Here is a 15,687-nt window from a genome sequence, read left to right on the forward strand (position 1 = left end):
TCACATCTCGTCAATGACAAATCTGTTTCAAACCCGACGGGAACTGCCGCTGTCAGTGTGTGCACGTCCATCTCAATCTGTTTCCAAGCAAACGAAACTTGGTCTCGAAACCTGGCAGAAAATCCAAAGATATTCTGGTCGCATGTAAAGTACACCTGTGGCAAGACACACTCAATTCCTTCACTGTATGATACGAATGGTAATATTACCGATGACAACACCCTCAAAGCGAAGTTATTAAACCCATTTCTGTTTATTCACGATTAATGAAACATTGGGCGTCAGTCCTCGAGCTGCCGCAAGACGAAGAATACTCTAAAGTGTTGGGTCGTGCAGATGGGACCTTTCTGCAGTCTTCAGTCATTTCATTATAGAAAACTGTTGTTCATAACCATATGCTGAGCCGGACATACGTATGATGTCAGGTGCTTTGCTCTGTCATTATGGGAAAGTCTTCTGCATCAAGATCGCGATACCATCTTGCTAAATTCGTCGTGTTGTAATATCTGTCATTGAGCAGTGTACTGTTTTGCATATCTATTAGTTCTAGTTGCCTTTCTGAAGGAACAAAACCTAGTACAACTGAAAACGGAGTGCTAAACAGTTTTACCACGTTTTGTGGGCATGTCGTGTACTGAAATCTCGCCTCAAAACTTTGTTAAAGTTGTACGATAATTTTTGGTAATCACCAAAAGTCATTTCTTCAGGCAATTGAACGGGTGAAAACTACTCGAAAAAAGTTGTATCCACTAAGAAGTTACCTTTATATAGATGAAGCTTGTCCCCGAATGCTTTAATTTTATCGCACATATCAGCAGTTAACAGATCCTTTCCTGGAAGTCACGTACACTGCTGGCCATTAAAATTGCTACGCCAAGAAGAAATGCAGATGATAAACGGGTATTCATTAGACAAATACATTATACTAGACCTGACATGTGATTACATTTTCACGCAATTTGGGTGCATAGACCCAGAGAAATCAGTACCCAGAACAACCACCTCTGGCCGTAATAACGGCCTTGATACGCCTGGGCATTGAGTCAAATAGAGCTTGGATGGCGTGTACAGGTACAGCTGCCCATGCAGCTTCAACACGATACCACAGTTCATGAAGAGTAGTGATTGGCGTATTGTGACGAGCCAGTTGCTCGGCCACCATTCACCAGACGTTTTCAATTGGTGAAAGATCTAGAGAATGTGCTGGCCAGGGCAGCAGTCCCTTACAGGATCTGCAACATGCAGCCCTTCATTATCCTGTTGAAATGTAGGGTTTCGCAGGGATCGTAACATCTGAAATGTAACGTCCACTGTTCAAAGTGCCGTCAGTGCGAACAAGAGGTGACCGAGACGTGTAACCAATGGCACCCATACCATCACACCGGGTGATACGCCAGTATGGCGATGACGAATACACGCTTCCAATGTGCGTTCACCGCGATGTCGCCAAACACGGATGCGACCATCATGGTGCTGTAAGCAGTACATGGATTCATCCGAAAAAATGACGTTTTGCTATTCGTGCACCCAGGTTCGTCGTTGAGTACACCATCGCAGGCGCTCCTGTCTGTGATGCAGCGTCAAGGGTAACCGCAGCCACGGTGTCCGAGCTGATAGTCCATGCTGCTGCAAACGTTCGTGCAGATGTATGTTGTCCTGCAAACTTCCCCATCTGTTGACTCTGGGATCGAGACGTGGCTGCACGATCCGTTACAGTCACGTGGATAAGATGCCTGTCATCTCGACACTAGTGATACCAGGCCGTCGGGATCCAGCACGGCGTTCCGTATTACCCTCCTGAACTCACCGATTCCATATTCTGCCAACAGTCATTGGATCTCGACCAACGCGGGCAGTAATGTCGCGATACGATAAACGGCAATCGCGATAGTCTACAATCCGACCTTTATCAAAGTTGTAAATGTGATGGTGCGCACTTCTCCTCCTTACACGAGGCATCACAACAACGTTTCACCAGGCAACGCCGGTCAACTGCTGTTTGTGTATGAGAAATCGATTGAAAACTTTCCTCATGTCAGCACGTTGTAGGTGTCGCCACCGGCGCCAACCTTGTGTGAATGCTCTGAAAAGCTAATCATTTGCATACCACAGCATCTTCTTCCTGTCGGTCAAATTTCGCGTCTGTAGCACATCATCTTCGTGGTGTAGCCATTTTAATGGCCAGTGGGGTATTTAAGCTGTTTAAATGTCGTAATATAAGTTGGGAAGGCCAGGCCCGGTACCCGCTTCTCGTCGCTTAGTGATGGTGAAGTTCCATAAACAATGCAATTTCTTTCATAATTGCGAAAAATGCACCAAGAACTTTGTCTGTGCAGAGCCACTGTACTGTGCAGTGATAAGGAATATCACCACAGGGTAATTCCAGGTCGTGCAAAAAGCCCTCGAACTGGCGGTCGTTGACCCCGTGACGCCTTACAAAATTTACACACTTCACCACGATCTTCACGATGTCGGCGCATTTCACACTATCAGCACAGAGAGCTTCCTGGTGTGCAAACCAGTGTATGCTTGACATTTCTTTCCGAAATTCCGCCATAATATTTTCCTTTGCAGTGCACCATCTGTTGCCACAAAAAAGGCCTGCCCCATTGCAATCACATGTTTTCTACACACTCACAGGTAACCTGAAATATATCGTGACCTGTGGTTGTGTACTCCATCGGTATAACATCTAGCAGCTCCTAGAAGACTTTAAGTTTCGATTAACGCCCCTAACAGCTAATGGGAGCTAAGCTATCTGTGGTTTCGTCAACGGCTAAGGAGAAAGCTATAAATGTCTGACACTTCTGCTTCAGTTGATTTTTCAAATCCGTGCCCACAGCACGGATCCGACGAGGTACCGTCAGCTTGTAGAGGCAAACTTCTTCAAATTGCGTAGTGTCTGCTGGCGCTAGGAACTCGACGCCGGTGAGCAGGCACGCTTTCACCAAGGGTCCATTGAGAACGGAGTTCCAATTGTTGCAATCAAGTGTGAATCTCGAAGCTTGACCGAAGCGCCGCATCACTTTGAAACTTCGTCGGCGTGAGCAGTCTACAGTAGTTGCATAACACATGTCATAAATGAAATCAATAGGCCGGCCCGTGTGGCCGAGCGTTTCTAGGCCCTTCAGTCTGGAACCGCGCGACCGTACGGTCGCAGGTTCGAATCGTGCCTCGGGCATGGATGTGTGTGATGTCCTTAGGTTAGTTAGGTTTAAGTAGTTCTATGTTCTAGGGGAGTGATGACCTCAGATGTTAAGTCCCATAGTACTCAGAGCCATTTAAACCATTTTTGCATTACTGTCCAGCTCATCGTACTGCGTCGCGTGAAGAGACGCGTAGTGACGCTGTATATTATACTTCTTTGTTGTGTTCAGAACTTTCGGCACACAAGACACTGAGTCAATCCATTTTTCTCAAAAAACAAAAACTGTTAATCCCAGCTTGGCAAAAATTGCAAGGGGCTGCTTCTATAATTCATTGCCGCCACTACGAGGCACAAGAACTAACTAAGCGACATTCACGTAATGCAGCAGTGCTTATGCGCGGTGAAATGCACTGTTGCCTGCGGCTATCCCTTAGCGCCTGCTTGCCGGGCGAGCCCGTGCGCTCCCACAGGCATCCATCCTCCATAGGGCGTTTGGAACAGCCTGAACTAAATGGTACCACCATAAGCCACATACAATTCAAAAAGAATGATCCGATTTGCTCCTTCTCCGTTAGCTAGAGAAAGTATGTAATATTATCTGTGTAAGCTGGAAGAAGTGCGTAATATTCGCACTTTGACCCTGAACTGGAGTACAGTTACAGTAAGACGTTCCTTCTGTTGGGTACACAAACGCTCGATAGCCCAAGGGCTGTCGAAAAACACTTGAACCTCTCTTTATAATGTTACGAAACGGATAGTTGCTACTCACCACATAGTGGAAATGCTGTGTCGCAGATAGGCACAACAAAGACACTGTCACAGAATAAGCTTTCCTCCAACAAGGCTTCACACTGCGAGCAGCAGTAGCAGTGCATGATGGGAGAGGCAACTGGGTGGGGACAGGAGGAGGCAGGGGCGGCGAGGGGGAGGGATAATATGGTAGGAGTGGGGGATGATGAAGTGCTGCTAGGGAGTGCGCAAGGACAAGGTGGAGACATGGTAGGGCAGCCAGGTGCATTCGGGAGGTTAGATAGAGGGCAGAGGACACGTGGGAGGGATGGGCTAGCAGAAAAGGAGAGAACTAAGAAGACTGGGTGCATTGGTGGAATAGAGGGCTGTGTAGTGCCTGAATGAGAACAGGGAAGGGGCTGGATGGGTGAGGACAATCACTAATGAAGGTTGAGGCCAGGAGGGTTACAGGAATGTAGGATATATTGCAAGGAGAGATCCCGCCTCTGCAGTTCAGAAAATCTGGTGTAGGTGGGAAGGATCCATATGGCACAGGCTGTGAAGCAATCATTGAAATGAAGAATGTTTTGTTACACAGCGTGCTCTGCAACAGAATGGTCAATTTGTTTCTTGGCCACAGTTTTTCATGTATACAGACACCTTGTTCATTGCCATGCCCACTTTGAATGCAGCACAGTTGTCACAGCTTAGCTTGTAAATCACATGACCCATTTCACAGATAGCCCTGCCTTTGATGGGTTGGGTGATGTTGGTGACTGGACTGGAGTAGTTGGTGGTGGGAGGATGTATGGGACAGTTTTTGCATCTAGGTCTATTACAGGGCTTTGAGCCATGAATTAAGGGTTGGGGAACATCGGTTGTGTAGGTATGGACGAGTATATTGTGTAGGTTCGGTCGATGGCGAAACACTGCTGTGGGAGGGATGGGAACGATAGCAGGCAGGACATTTCTCATTTCAGGGCACAATGAGAGATAGTCGAAACCCTGGTGGAGAATGTACACTATGTGATCAAAAGTATCTGGACACCAGGCTGAAAATGACTTACAAGTTTGTGTCGCCCTCCATCGGTAATTCTGGAATTCTGTATGGTGTTGGTCCACCCTTAGCCTTGATGACAGCTTCCACTATCGTAGGCATACGTTCAATTAGGTGCTGAAAGGTTTCTTGAATGGTAGCCCATCATTCATGGAGTGCTGCACAGAGGAGAGGTATCGATGTCGGTCGCTGAAGCCTGGCACGAAGTCGGCGTTCCAAAACTTCCCAAAGGTGTTTTATAGGATTCAGGTCACGACTCTGTGCAGGCTAGTCCATTACAGGGATGTTATTGTCGCGTAACCACTCCGTCATAGGCCGTGCATTATGAACAAGTGTTCAATCATGTTGAAAGATGCAATTGCCGTCACCGAATTGCTCTTCAATAGTGGGAAGGGAGAAGGTTCTTAAAACATCAGTGTAGGCCTGGGCTGTGATAGTACCACGCAAAACAACAAATAGTGCAAGCCACCCTCTATGAAAAACACGGCCACACCATAACACTACCACCTCCGAATTTTACTGTTGCCACTACACACGCTGGTAGATGATGTTCACTGAGCATTCGCCATACCCACACCCTGCCATCGGATCGCCACGTTGTGTACCGTGATTCGTCATTCCACAAAACGTTTTTCCACTGTTCAATTGTCCAATTTTTAAGCTCCTTACACCAAGTGGGGAGTCGTTTGGCATTTATTGGCGTGACATGTCGCTTATGAGCAGCCACTCAATGATGAATCTCAAGTTTCCTCACCTCCTGCCTAACTGTCATAGTACTTGCAATGGATCCTGATGCAGTTTAGACTTCCTGTATGATGGTCTGGTTTGGTGTCTGCCTGTTTCATATTATGACCCTCTTCAGCTGTTGGCAGTCTCTGTTAGTCAACTGACTAGGTTGGCCTGTACGCTTTTGTGCCGTATGTGTCTGTTCACTTTTCCACTTCACTATCACATCAGAAACAGTGTGGAAATCTCGTATACAGACGTATGACACAAGTGACACCCAATCACCTGACTATGTTAGAACTCTGTGAGTTCTGCGGAGCACCCTGTTCTGCTCTCTCTCGATGTCTAATGACTACTGAGGTTGCTGATATGGAGTACCTGGCGGTAGATGGCAGCACAATGCACCTAATATGAAAAACTTATGATGTTGGGGGTGTCCGGATACTTTTGATCACATAGTTTCTCCAGTCCTAGGTGGTAGTGGGTTACGAGGGGAATGCCCCACTGTGGCTGGATGGTGAGACATTGGGAGATGGTGGGAGACTGAAAAGATAAGGTATGGGAGATTTGTGTTTGTGCAAGGTTGAGAGGATAATTACAGTCTGTGAAGGCCTCAGTGAAGCCCTCAGTATATCTTGAGAGGGACCACATGTCACTGCAGATGCGATGACCTTAATTGCTAGGCTGTATGGAAGGGACTTCTTGGTATGGAACAGGTGGCATCTGTCGAAGTGGAGGTATTGCTGGTGGTTAGTAGGTTTTATATGGATGGAGGCACTCATGTAGCCTTCTTTGAGGTGGAGATCAACATCTAGGAGGTGAATTGTTGGGTTGAGTAGGACCAGGTGAAGGAGGAATGTGGATAGGGTGTCCCCACCCTCAATCCATATCAGAAATAGTCATCAGTGAATCGGAACCAGGATTCTGGGTGTTTAGGAAGTATTCCTCTAGATGACCCATGAATAGGTTGGCAAAGGATGGTGTCATGCCGATGGCGATAGCTGTATCCTGGATTTGTTTGTAGGTAATGCCTTCAAAGGAGAAGTTATTGTGGGTGAGGATATAGTTGGTCATGGCAACAAGGAAGGAGGTTGTTGGTTTGGAATCTATTGGGCCTTGGGAAAGGTAGTGTTCCATAGTAGTAAGGCTATGGGCATTAGGAATGTTAGTATAAAGGGAGATGGTATGTGTGTGTGGTGGTAAAGAGACAGGAACTGTGGAGAGTCGATGGAGGAAATGGTTTGTATCTTTTTTTATAGGAGGGTAGGTGCTTGGTGAAAGGCTGAAGGTGTTGGTCTATGAGAGCAGAGGTTCTCTCAGTGGGGGAATAGTAACTGGCTATGATGGGGCATCCTGGGTGGTTTGGTTTATGGATTTAATGAAGTATAGAGAAGGTAGGAGTGCTGTAAGTGGTAGTGGTGAGCAGAGAGATGGACTCCTGGGAGACGTTCTGGGATGGGCCTAAGGTTTTGAAGAGAGATTGGAGATCCTGCTGGATTTCTAGAATGGGGTCTCTGGGACAAGGTTTGTAGGTGGATTTATTTGACAGCTGTCGGAGTCCTTATGCCAGGTAACCCTAAAGGACGATTATTGTTAATGAAGTAAAAGTTCCACGCAGTGGACACCAAGTGAAAAAGCTACTCCTTATGTTTCTTATCCAGACTGCCATAAAAATGCGAAGGAACTATTAATCAGAACTCAGGGAGAAGTTGTAGTCTAATTCACAATCGATTTATTGATCTTAAACAAGACAAGACAACAAAATTATTAAAGAAACATCATACAAAAAATATTTATTTAACAAAAGCCTTACTAAAATAGGATCTATGGTGGAGACAGTGATCTGCTGGGGATCGACACACGACATTAACCAGAACACTACTCGCTCTATCTCGTTTCCTACATGTGAATCCAGGTTATGGCATCAAACTACGCCACCACAAAGCATGTATATTCTACCACACAAAAAAAGGAAAAATATGATTCGAAACAACAGGGTGCTAAGAAATAGATATTATAGCCCTATGTTGCAGCAGCGAATACTTTACCATCCTACTGGTCAAGGCGGCACACTTTGGTGCGTTCGGCGACTGAAGTCATGGACAGCATAAATCAGTTATCATACGCGCGTTCCCGAAAAATGTAAGTACGCGGTCTCACGTGTAGTTAATCCAGAACATAGGTACTTGCCTAAGAGCCTCTGAAACCCCGACGGATTCCAGTGTGCAGCTGGACCTGTTTGCTGGTCTGCCAAACCAATTTGACTCCATGCCACGACTGTGCCTTTCAGAATACATCAAATGTTTAGACGGCCAACTCAAGACAAATAAGTACACCCACGCGTCCTCGTTGTGTCCGTGATGATATAAGCCGTACCTCTGACGGTTTAGAAGGTGACTGGCACAGGCTCTAAGTCGCGACCTAGCAAAAGACACAAGTCTCACCTTTTAGGTAGAGACCAGCAGTTCTTTAATAGTGAAGTGTCAGTACAAGAGACTTGTACAAGAGTGCCTATCTCCCTTTCTCTGTGTTGCCTCGTCAGCTCGGTTCCAAAAGCACATTTCTCTTTTTTGACTTACCCCAATTTCGCACAAGCCAATCAACAGCTGGAGCCCGGCATTCTAAGCTTGGTGAATGATCTTTGCACTGCAAACTGATTTGACCAATCAGAGACTTAAAGTTAATTTGCAGAAAATGGAAAAAAAAATTCAGCTTTGTGGCCTCTTTCCTACACGTTTTCCGTGTCTTTTGCTAACACAGTGCATGGTGGAAGCACAGCCCTCCATAAACAGCTTGTTATCTCCCCTGTTACGTCCATTTCAAAGTTAGCAAAGAACGGCCATAAACTTGCATTGTCAAAACTTGTTTTGAAACAGAGTCTGCACGTCTGGGTGCCAGTTTTCCGTTCCCACGGACATTTGCAGAACGTTCACATTTCATTTGGAGGCTTGCTCGCTAACAAGGCCTACAATGCGCTGTCGCCGACTTTTCCGCGCTAGGCCGTATACCTGGACGTCTGCCCCTGTCCGTGGCGCGGCGCCAATACGGGCCGTCTGGAAATGTCTCCCGACCGTTCTCGAGAAAAGAATGCGCTCGGTCGCAGCCACCAACGCCGTGCTTTTACTGCAGTCCTTTAAGTTGGCACCCTGTTCCTTTGAACGCAGCCGGCCGCGGTGGTCTCGCGGTTCTAGGCGCGCAGTCCGGAGCCGTGCGACTGCTACGGTCGCAGGTTCGAATCCTGCCTCGGGCATGGATGTATGTGCTGTCCTTAGGTTGGTTAGGTTTAATTAGTTCTAAGTTCTAGGGGACTGATGACCACAGCTGTTAAGTCCCATAGTGCTCAAAGCCATTTTTTGAACCTTTGAACGTAGGAAAAGCTTTCCGTATTTCTTTCCCTAGAGCACGCAAACAAGACCATAAACTGCTGCCCACCGTTTCATCACAATGTATGGAGTCAAATAGCCGTAGATCATATTCCCTACACCGAATCAGAACTGAGAGTGCCCTGCAATCTCTCAACGCTTGCGGTTGAAAACAAAAGTGGTGGAGCCATTGTCTATTGGTAGGATTATAAGGTCAGGATCAGTTTTTAGATGGTGGACTGCAGTTCTTTCTGTGGATGTAAGGTTAGCTTGCATGTTGAGGGATTTAGGGAATGATGGTGAGACAAGGTTTGTAGTTAAGAAATTCTGGAAAGTTAACAGGGGTTGTTACTTTCCATCCTGGATTTTCCATTATTTGATCTTGACCCTATCTTTCTATCACTAACAGAACCCGAGGTACGAGCCCCAGAAAAATCCCGTTTTACAGCCAGCGTTTTGGGACGTGTTTGTTCAAGAATATACGAACATTATGAACATAAATTACTGGGACCTCCCACAAATGGTAAATGCTACGTAATACATATTTTCTGGTGATGGTGTTTAAACTGACGATCCTCAGGCCGACAGCAAGCGACTCTAACCGCTACTCCACAAGGAATGCTGCACAGCTGGCGGCAGTATTTTGTCCGGTGAGATTACTTTCGTTGGTGTCAGATGTCCAGGCATTGTGCAGCGCCGGTCGAGTGAGTGAGACGGTGCGTCCTTTGCCGGCAGGCAGACGGACGAGGCTTCGTGGGCGGCGATGACGCGGGAGAACGTGTCGGTGGCGGCAGCCGGGGTGCGCCGCTCCGAGGAGCTGCGGGGGCGCGTCGACGCGACGCTGGCCGCCGTCAGCCGCGCGCTGCGATCGCAGGCCGACGCCGCCGACGCCGCGCTGGCCGAGCGCGCCGCGCACACCGACCAGTGCGCCAGGGACATGCACGCCGACCTGCTGCAGGTACCGGCGCCAGCGTCGTCTTGTGCGGCCGCCGGGAGAGTCTGCCGGCAACACGAGCGTGTCCATCATTTTCTCCAGTCTTCTCGCCACCACTCTGCTCCAATATTCTTATCCCTTACTTCTTTTCCCTTCTACTATAACCTCTCTGTTATCCATATACACTGATCACCCAGAACATTATGACCGTCTGCCCACCTTTGGCATTGATAACAGAGATGACGTGTCGTCGAATGGAAGCAATGAGGCCTCGGTAGGTCGCTGGAGGGAGATGGCACAACAACTGCACACGCAAGTCGCCAAATTCCCATAAATTCCGGGGATGAGGCGATGAGCCCTGACGCCAAGTTCAATCACGTCACAGATGTGTTCACATCTGGCCGATTGGGGGGCGAGCACATCACTGTCTTCCTCGAACTACTGTGTTCCTCAAACTACTCCATCATACTCCTGGCCTTGTCACATGGCCCATTATCTTCTAGAAAAATGCCTCTGTCATCAGGAAGTATGATTTTCTTGAAGGCGTGTACGTGGTCTGCAACCAGTGAAGGATATTCCTTGCTTTGCAAGAGCTCCATTGGATTCGTGGATGCCCTCGTGAATGTTCCCCAGAGAATAATGGAGCCGCCCCCAGCTTGTCTCCATCCCGCAGTACGTGTGTCGAGGAGCTGTTACCGTGGAAGACGGCGAATTCGCGCCCTCCCATCGCCATGATGAAGAAGGTATTGGGATCCATCAGTCCAAGCAGTGTTCTGCCATTGCGCCAACGTCCACTGCCAAATGTCACATGCCCATTTCAGTCATAATTGGTGATCTCGTGGTATTAACATCGGCATATGCACAGGTCGTCCGCTGTGGAGGCACATCTTTATGAGTGATCGGTGCACTGTGTGTTCAGACACGGCACATTTGTACTCTGCCCAGCATTAAAGTCTGATGTTAGTTCCGCCACAGTTCGGCGCCTGTCGTGTTTTACCCGTACGTCCAGCGTACAACGTCTGACATCTGTCATGAGGGATGGCTGCCCAACCCCACGACGTTTGGGCATGGTTTCACCTTGTGCTGAAGAGACTCACCACAGCAGTCCTCGAACACCCGGCAGTGGTGTAGTTTCCGAAATGCTCGTGCCAAGCCTCCGGGCCATTGCAATCTGCCCTCGGTCAAATACAGGTCGCGCACCTTCCCCATTCTAAATACAGACAGCTCGCTCACTGATACTATGTGCACCGTGCATGTGTCTGACTAGCAGTCATTCCTCACCAGGTGACGCTGCTATCGCCTGGATGGGTTTATATAGATAGTAGATCTGTGGTCATAATGTTCTGTCTGAACAGTGTACGTCTGATACCTGTAATGAGCGTTAAGAGCCAAAAGATTATTTTTCGATCAGTTTACAAGCACTCATCCCAGCTTTATTGGTCAGAAGAGCTACATGAAACTGGAGTTGACAAGAAAATCAGGAAGCACTAGGAACACCATGTGAACTTAAACACCAGACAAGAGCGTCCTAAGTAAAGCCAGAATTCACTGCCCTCCAAGTAGGAAATTTCTCTGACGCTAGTGGCACGAGGTTTGTCACTCAGTACCACAGTAGATACTGGCGTAATTAGTTGAAGGTATTGCCGCCACAAACATTAGACTGTTGCCAGACACGAGTATCACACGGAACTCAAGAATACTGCTCAGAACCACTGAAAACTGCACCCAAATCATCTATAAAAGAAACCATTATCACGCGAGCGAGGGAGACAGCTTTGAGTGGCTTAAGGGAACCCTCTGTGTACCAGCGTCGCCACCGAAAGAAGACGAGCTGATACTGAATTCGTTAGAAGTGATGGGAACTAAAGCTAAAGACATAGGATAAATACAAAGTCTCCAATACCGTGTTTGAAACTTGAATGCCTTTCAGTAGTAGTTAGCCATCTCCAGAAGACTGAAGTTAGCGATTTTAACTTCCAGTCATTGAGAATAACTGTGTCGTATTCAGAACGAAGTGGCAATCAACCCCTGTTCCTAGAACGATGTCCCTGTTAGAGTTTAATGCAGATAGAACAGAAACAGTTCTACTATGTATCTCTATGGTATACACTAGTGGAGGATCGCTGTGGATTCTGGCCAGATTAAACATCTGGCAGTGGACCACTTTCGCTGTTCTCTGTATAAGTGTTCCAGGAACCAGTGACCTGATCGCCCACTACTCAGGCACTTGTGCTTGTTATATTTTGCTCTCATCAGTATCAGCATATTACTATATACGCCACCCTGGCCTGCTCTGACCACTACTGTCATACAGCAGTGCTGCTCATTCGCTTTTGGAGTACCGGCTAGTCTTCCAGTTTTATTGTTCCTGCTAATACATATAAAAGCGAAATCTGTGCCAAAGTAATACGCGAACGCTCTATCGAAAGGGTACGTAAAATATCACTTCAAAATCATTTTGCTCGTAATGGGAAATAGACTGACACTTTCCGTCGACACAGGGCATTGCATGAAAGATGGAGTGCTAGGCTCACTCCAGCTACTCACTGCAAAAACGGAACTTCAAATATCTGTCGAAACACCAGAGAAAATGCGCCTGATGACTCTTGGGGCAGACATCGATCAGCCAGAACATTATCACCACTGTCCTACTATCGACATAAATCCACTCTGGGGAACATTCACATGGGCATCCATTGGTGGAGTGGTGCTCACGCAAGGCACCATGACCGCCAAGGAGTTCCATACACTGGTTGCAGACCATGTACATCCCTTCATGACGATCATGTTTCCCGACGGCAGTGGCATTTTTCAACAAGATAATACGCCGTGTCACAAGACCAGGCGTGTGACGGGATGGTTCAAGAAACACAGTGGCGAGTTCCAATTGATGTACTGGTCCCCAACTCGCCAGATCTGAACCCAGCCAAACACATATGGGATGTGAGCACCATGACCGCCAAGGAGTACCATACACTGGTTGCAGACCATGTACATCCCTTCATGACGATCATGTTTCCCGACGGCAGTGGCATTTTTCAACAAGATAATACGCCGTGTCACAAGACCAGGCGTGTGACGGGATGGTTCAAGAAACACAGTGGCGAGTTCCAATTGATGTACTGGTCCCCAACTCGCCAGATCTGAACCCAGCCAAACACATATGGGATGTGAGCACCATGACCGCCAAGGAGTACCATACACTGGTTGCAGACCATGTACATCCCTTCATGACGATCATGTTTCCCGACGGCAGTGGCATTTTTCAACAAGATAATACGCCGTGTCACAAGACCAGGCGTGTGACGGGATGGTTCAAGAAACACAGTGGCGAGTTCCAATTGATGTACTGGTCCCCAACTCGCCAGATCTGAACCCAGCCAAACACATATGGGATGTGAGCACCATGACCGCCAAGGAGTACCATACACTGGTTGCAGACCATGTACATCCCTTCATGACGATCATGTTTCCCGACGGCAGTGGCATTTTTCAACAAGATAATACGCCGTGTCACAAGACCAGGCGTGTGACGGGATGGTTCAAGAAACACAGTGGCGAGTTCCAATTGATGTACTGGTCCCCAACTCGCCAGATCTGAACCCAGCCAAACACATATGGGATGTGATTGATCGTAGCGTCGGGGTTCATCACCCTCCTCCCGGGAATTTACGGGAATAAGGTGACGTGTGTGTGCAGATGTGGTGCCAATTCCCTCCAGCAACCTACCAAGACTTCTTTGCTTCCGTACCACGGCGTGTGGCCGCTGATATTTGTGCCGAAGGTGGACATATCGGCTATTAGATTGGTAGTCATTATGTTCTAGCTGATCAGTGTACAATTACTCCCAACTCTGCTTCCTAAGTAGATATTTAGTGATATAGAGCAGCTGTGCACGTACAAAAACAAACTTCTGTCAGCGTCTTATTGGTTCCACTTGAATCCCACCAAACGTGGGATTCGCATACAATGTTGTCTCACAATACTATTTAATAAATGTATATTAACAGGTCTGACAAGCTCTCTGTGGTTCTTAGTCGGCATGCAGCAGTCATATGAGCCATCGATAACAGATTTTGTGGTCAGTCTTCAGGGGCGGTATATGGAGGAAGACTCCATGTCAGATTAACTCACAGGAAGAACCAATTACCTGAGGTCAAGCATCCAGCTAAATTGCCTCCCTGTATAAACGTTTAGTGTCATAGAACAGCAGTGCGCATACAAACATATGTTAGACACATATTGTTGTTGCGGTCTTCAGTCCAAAGACTGGTTCAATGCAGCTTCCCATACTACTCTATCCTGTGCAACCCTCCTCATCTCCGAATAACTACTCCATTCTACATACTTCTGGATCTGCTTAATATATTCATCACTTGGTCTCCCTCTACGATTTTTCACTCCACGCTTTCCTCCAATAATAAATTCGTGTCCCTTGATGCCTCCGCAAGTTTCCTTCAATCTATCTATTGTTTTAGTCAAAGTGTACCACAAATTCCTCTTCTGCCCATTACTGTTCAATACCTCCTCGTTAGTTACCTGATCTACCCATTTAATCTTCAGCACTCGTCTGTAGCATCACATTTCGAAAGCCTCTATTCTCTTCTGGTCTAAAATGTTTATCATTCATGTTTCACTTCCATACATGGCTGCACTCCACACAAATACTTTTACAAAAGACTTCCTGAAAATCTTACCTTGCATCGCCAGTCTACATTTTATAACCTCTCTACTTCGACCATCATCAGTTGTTTTCCTGCGCAAATAGCAAAACTCATCTACTACTTTAAGTGTCTCATTTCCTAATCTAATTCCCTCAGTATCACCTCGTTTAATTCGACTACATTCAATTATCCTTGTTTTGCTTTTTTTATGTTCATCTTATTTCCTCCATTCAAGACGCTGTCCATTCCTTTCAGCTGCTGTCCAAAGCCCTGCGCCGCCTCTGACAGAATTATAATGTCATCGGCGAACCACAACGTTTTTATTTCTTTTCCCTGGATTTTAATTCCTATTCTTAATTTTTGTTTACTTTCCTTTGCTGCCTGCTCAATATGCAGATTGAATAACATCAGGGATAGGCTACAACGCTGTCTCACTCCCTTCTCAACCACTGCTTCCGTTTCGTGCTCCTCATCTCGTAACTGCCGTCTGGCTTCTGTAGAAATTGTAAATAGACTTTTGCTCCCTGTACTTTATCCCTGTCACCTTCAGAATTTGAAAGAGAGTATTCCAGCCAACAATGTCAAAAGCTTTCTCTAAGTCTACAAATGCTAGAAACGTAGGTTTGCCCTTCCTTAATCTTTCTTCTAAGATAAGTCGTAAGGTCAGTATTGTCTCGCGTGCTCCTACATTTCTCAGAAATACAAACTGATCTTTCCCGAGGTCGGATTCTGCCAGTTTTTCCATCGTCTGTAAAGAATTCATCTTAGTATTTTGCAGCCGTGACTTATTAAACTGATAGTTCGGAAATTTTCACACATACCAGCACCTGCTTTTTTGGAATTGAAATTATTATATTCTCCTTGAACTCTGAGGGTATTTCGCCTGTGTCATACATCCTGCCCGCCAGCTGGAAGAGTTTTGTCAGGACTGGCTCTCCAAAGTTAGTTCTAACGGAATGTTGTCTAGACCCTCTGCATACTCCTTCCCCCTTTCTGCTTTTCCTTCTTTTTTTAGGACTGGTTTTCCATCTGAGCTCTTGATATTCATACAGATGGTTCTCTTTTCT

The 15,687-nt window shown here is 46.8% G+C and overlaps 1 protein-coding gene across 1 annotated transcript in view; it reads left to right on the plus strand.

Annotated features, from left to right (window-relative positions):
• Nucleotides 1-15,687, plus strand: part of LOC126335819 (tektin-1) — a 120,756-nt gene that overhangs the window by 64,929 nt on the left and 40,140 nt on the right. The window contains exon 5 of the mRNA XM_049999284.1: nt 9,758-9,980. Within this exon, the coding sequence (XP_049855241.1) occupies nt 9,758-9,980 (223 nt within the window). The remainder of the gene's footprint in view (nt 1-9,757; nt 9,981-15,687) is intronic.

This window comes from Schistocerca gregaria, chromosome 2 (assembly GCF_023897955.1).
Source record: "Schistocerca gregaria isolate iqSchGreg1 chromosome 2, iqSchGreg1.2, whole genome shotgun sequence".
Taxonomy (NCBI): domain Eukaryota; kingdom Metazoa; phylum Arthropoda; class Insecta; order Orthoptera; family Acrididae; genus Schistocerca; species Schistocerca gregaria.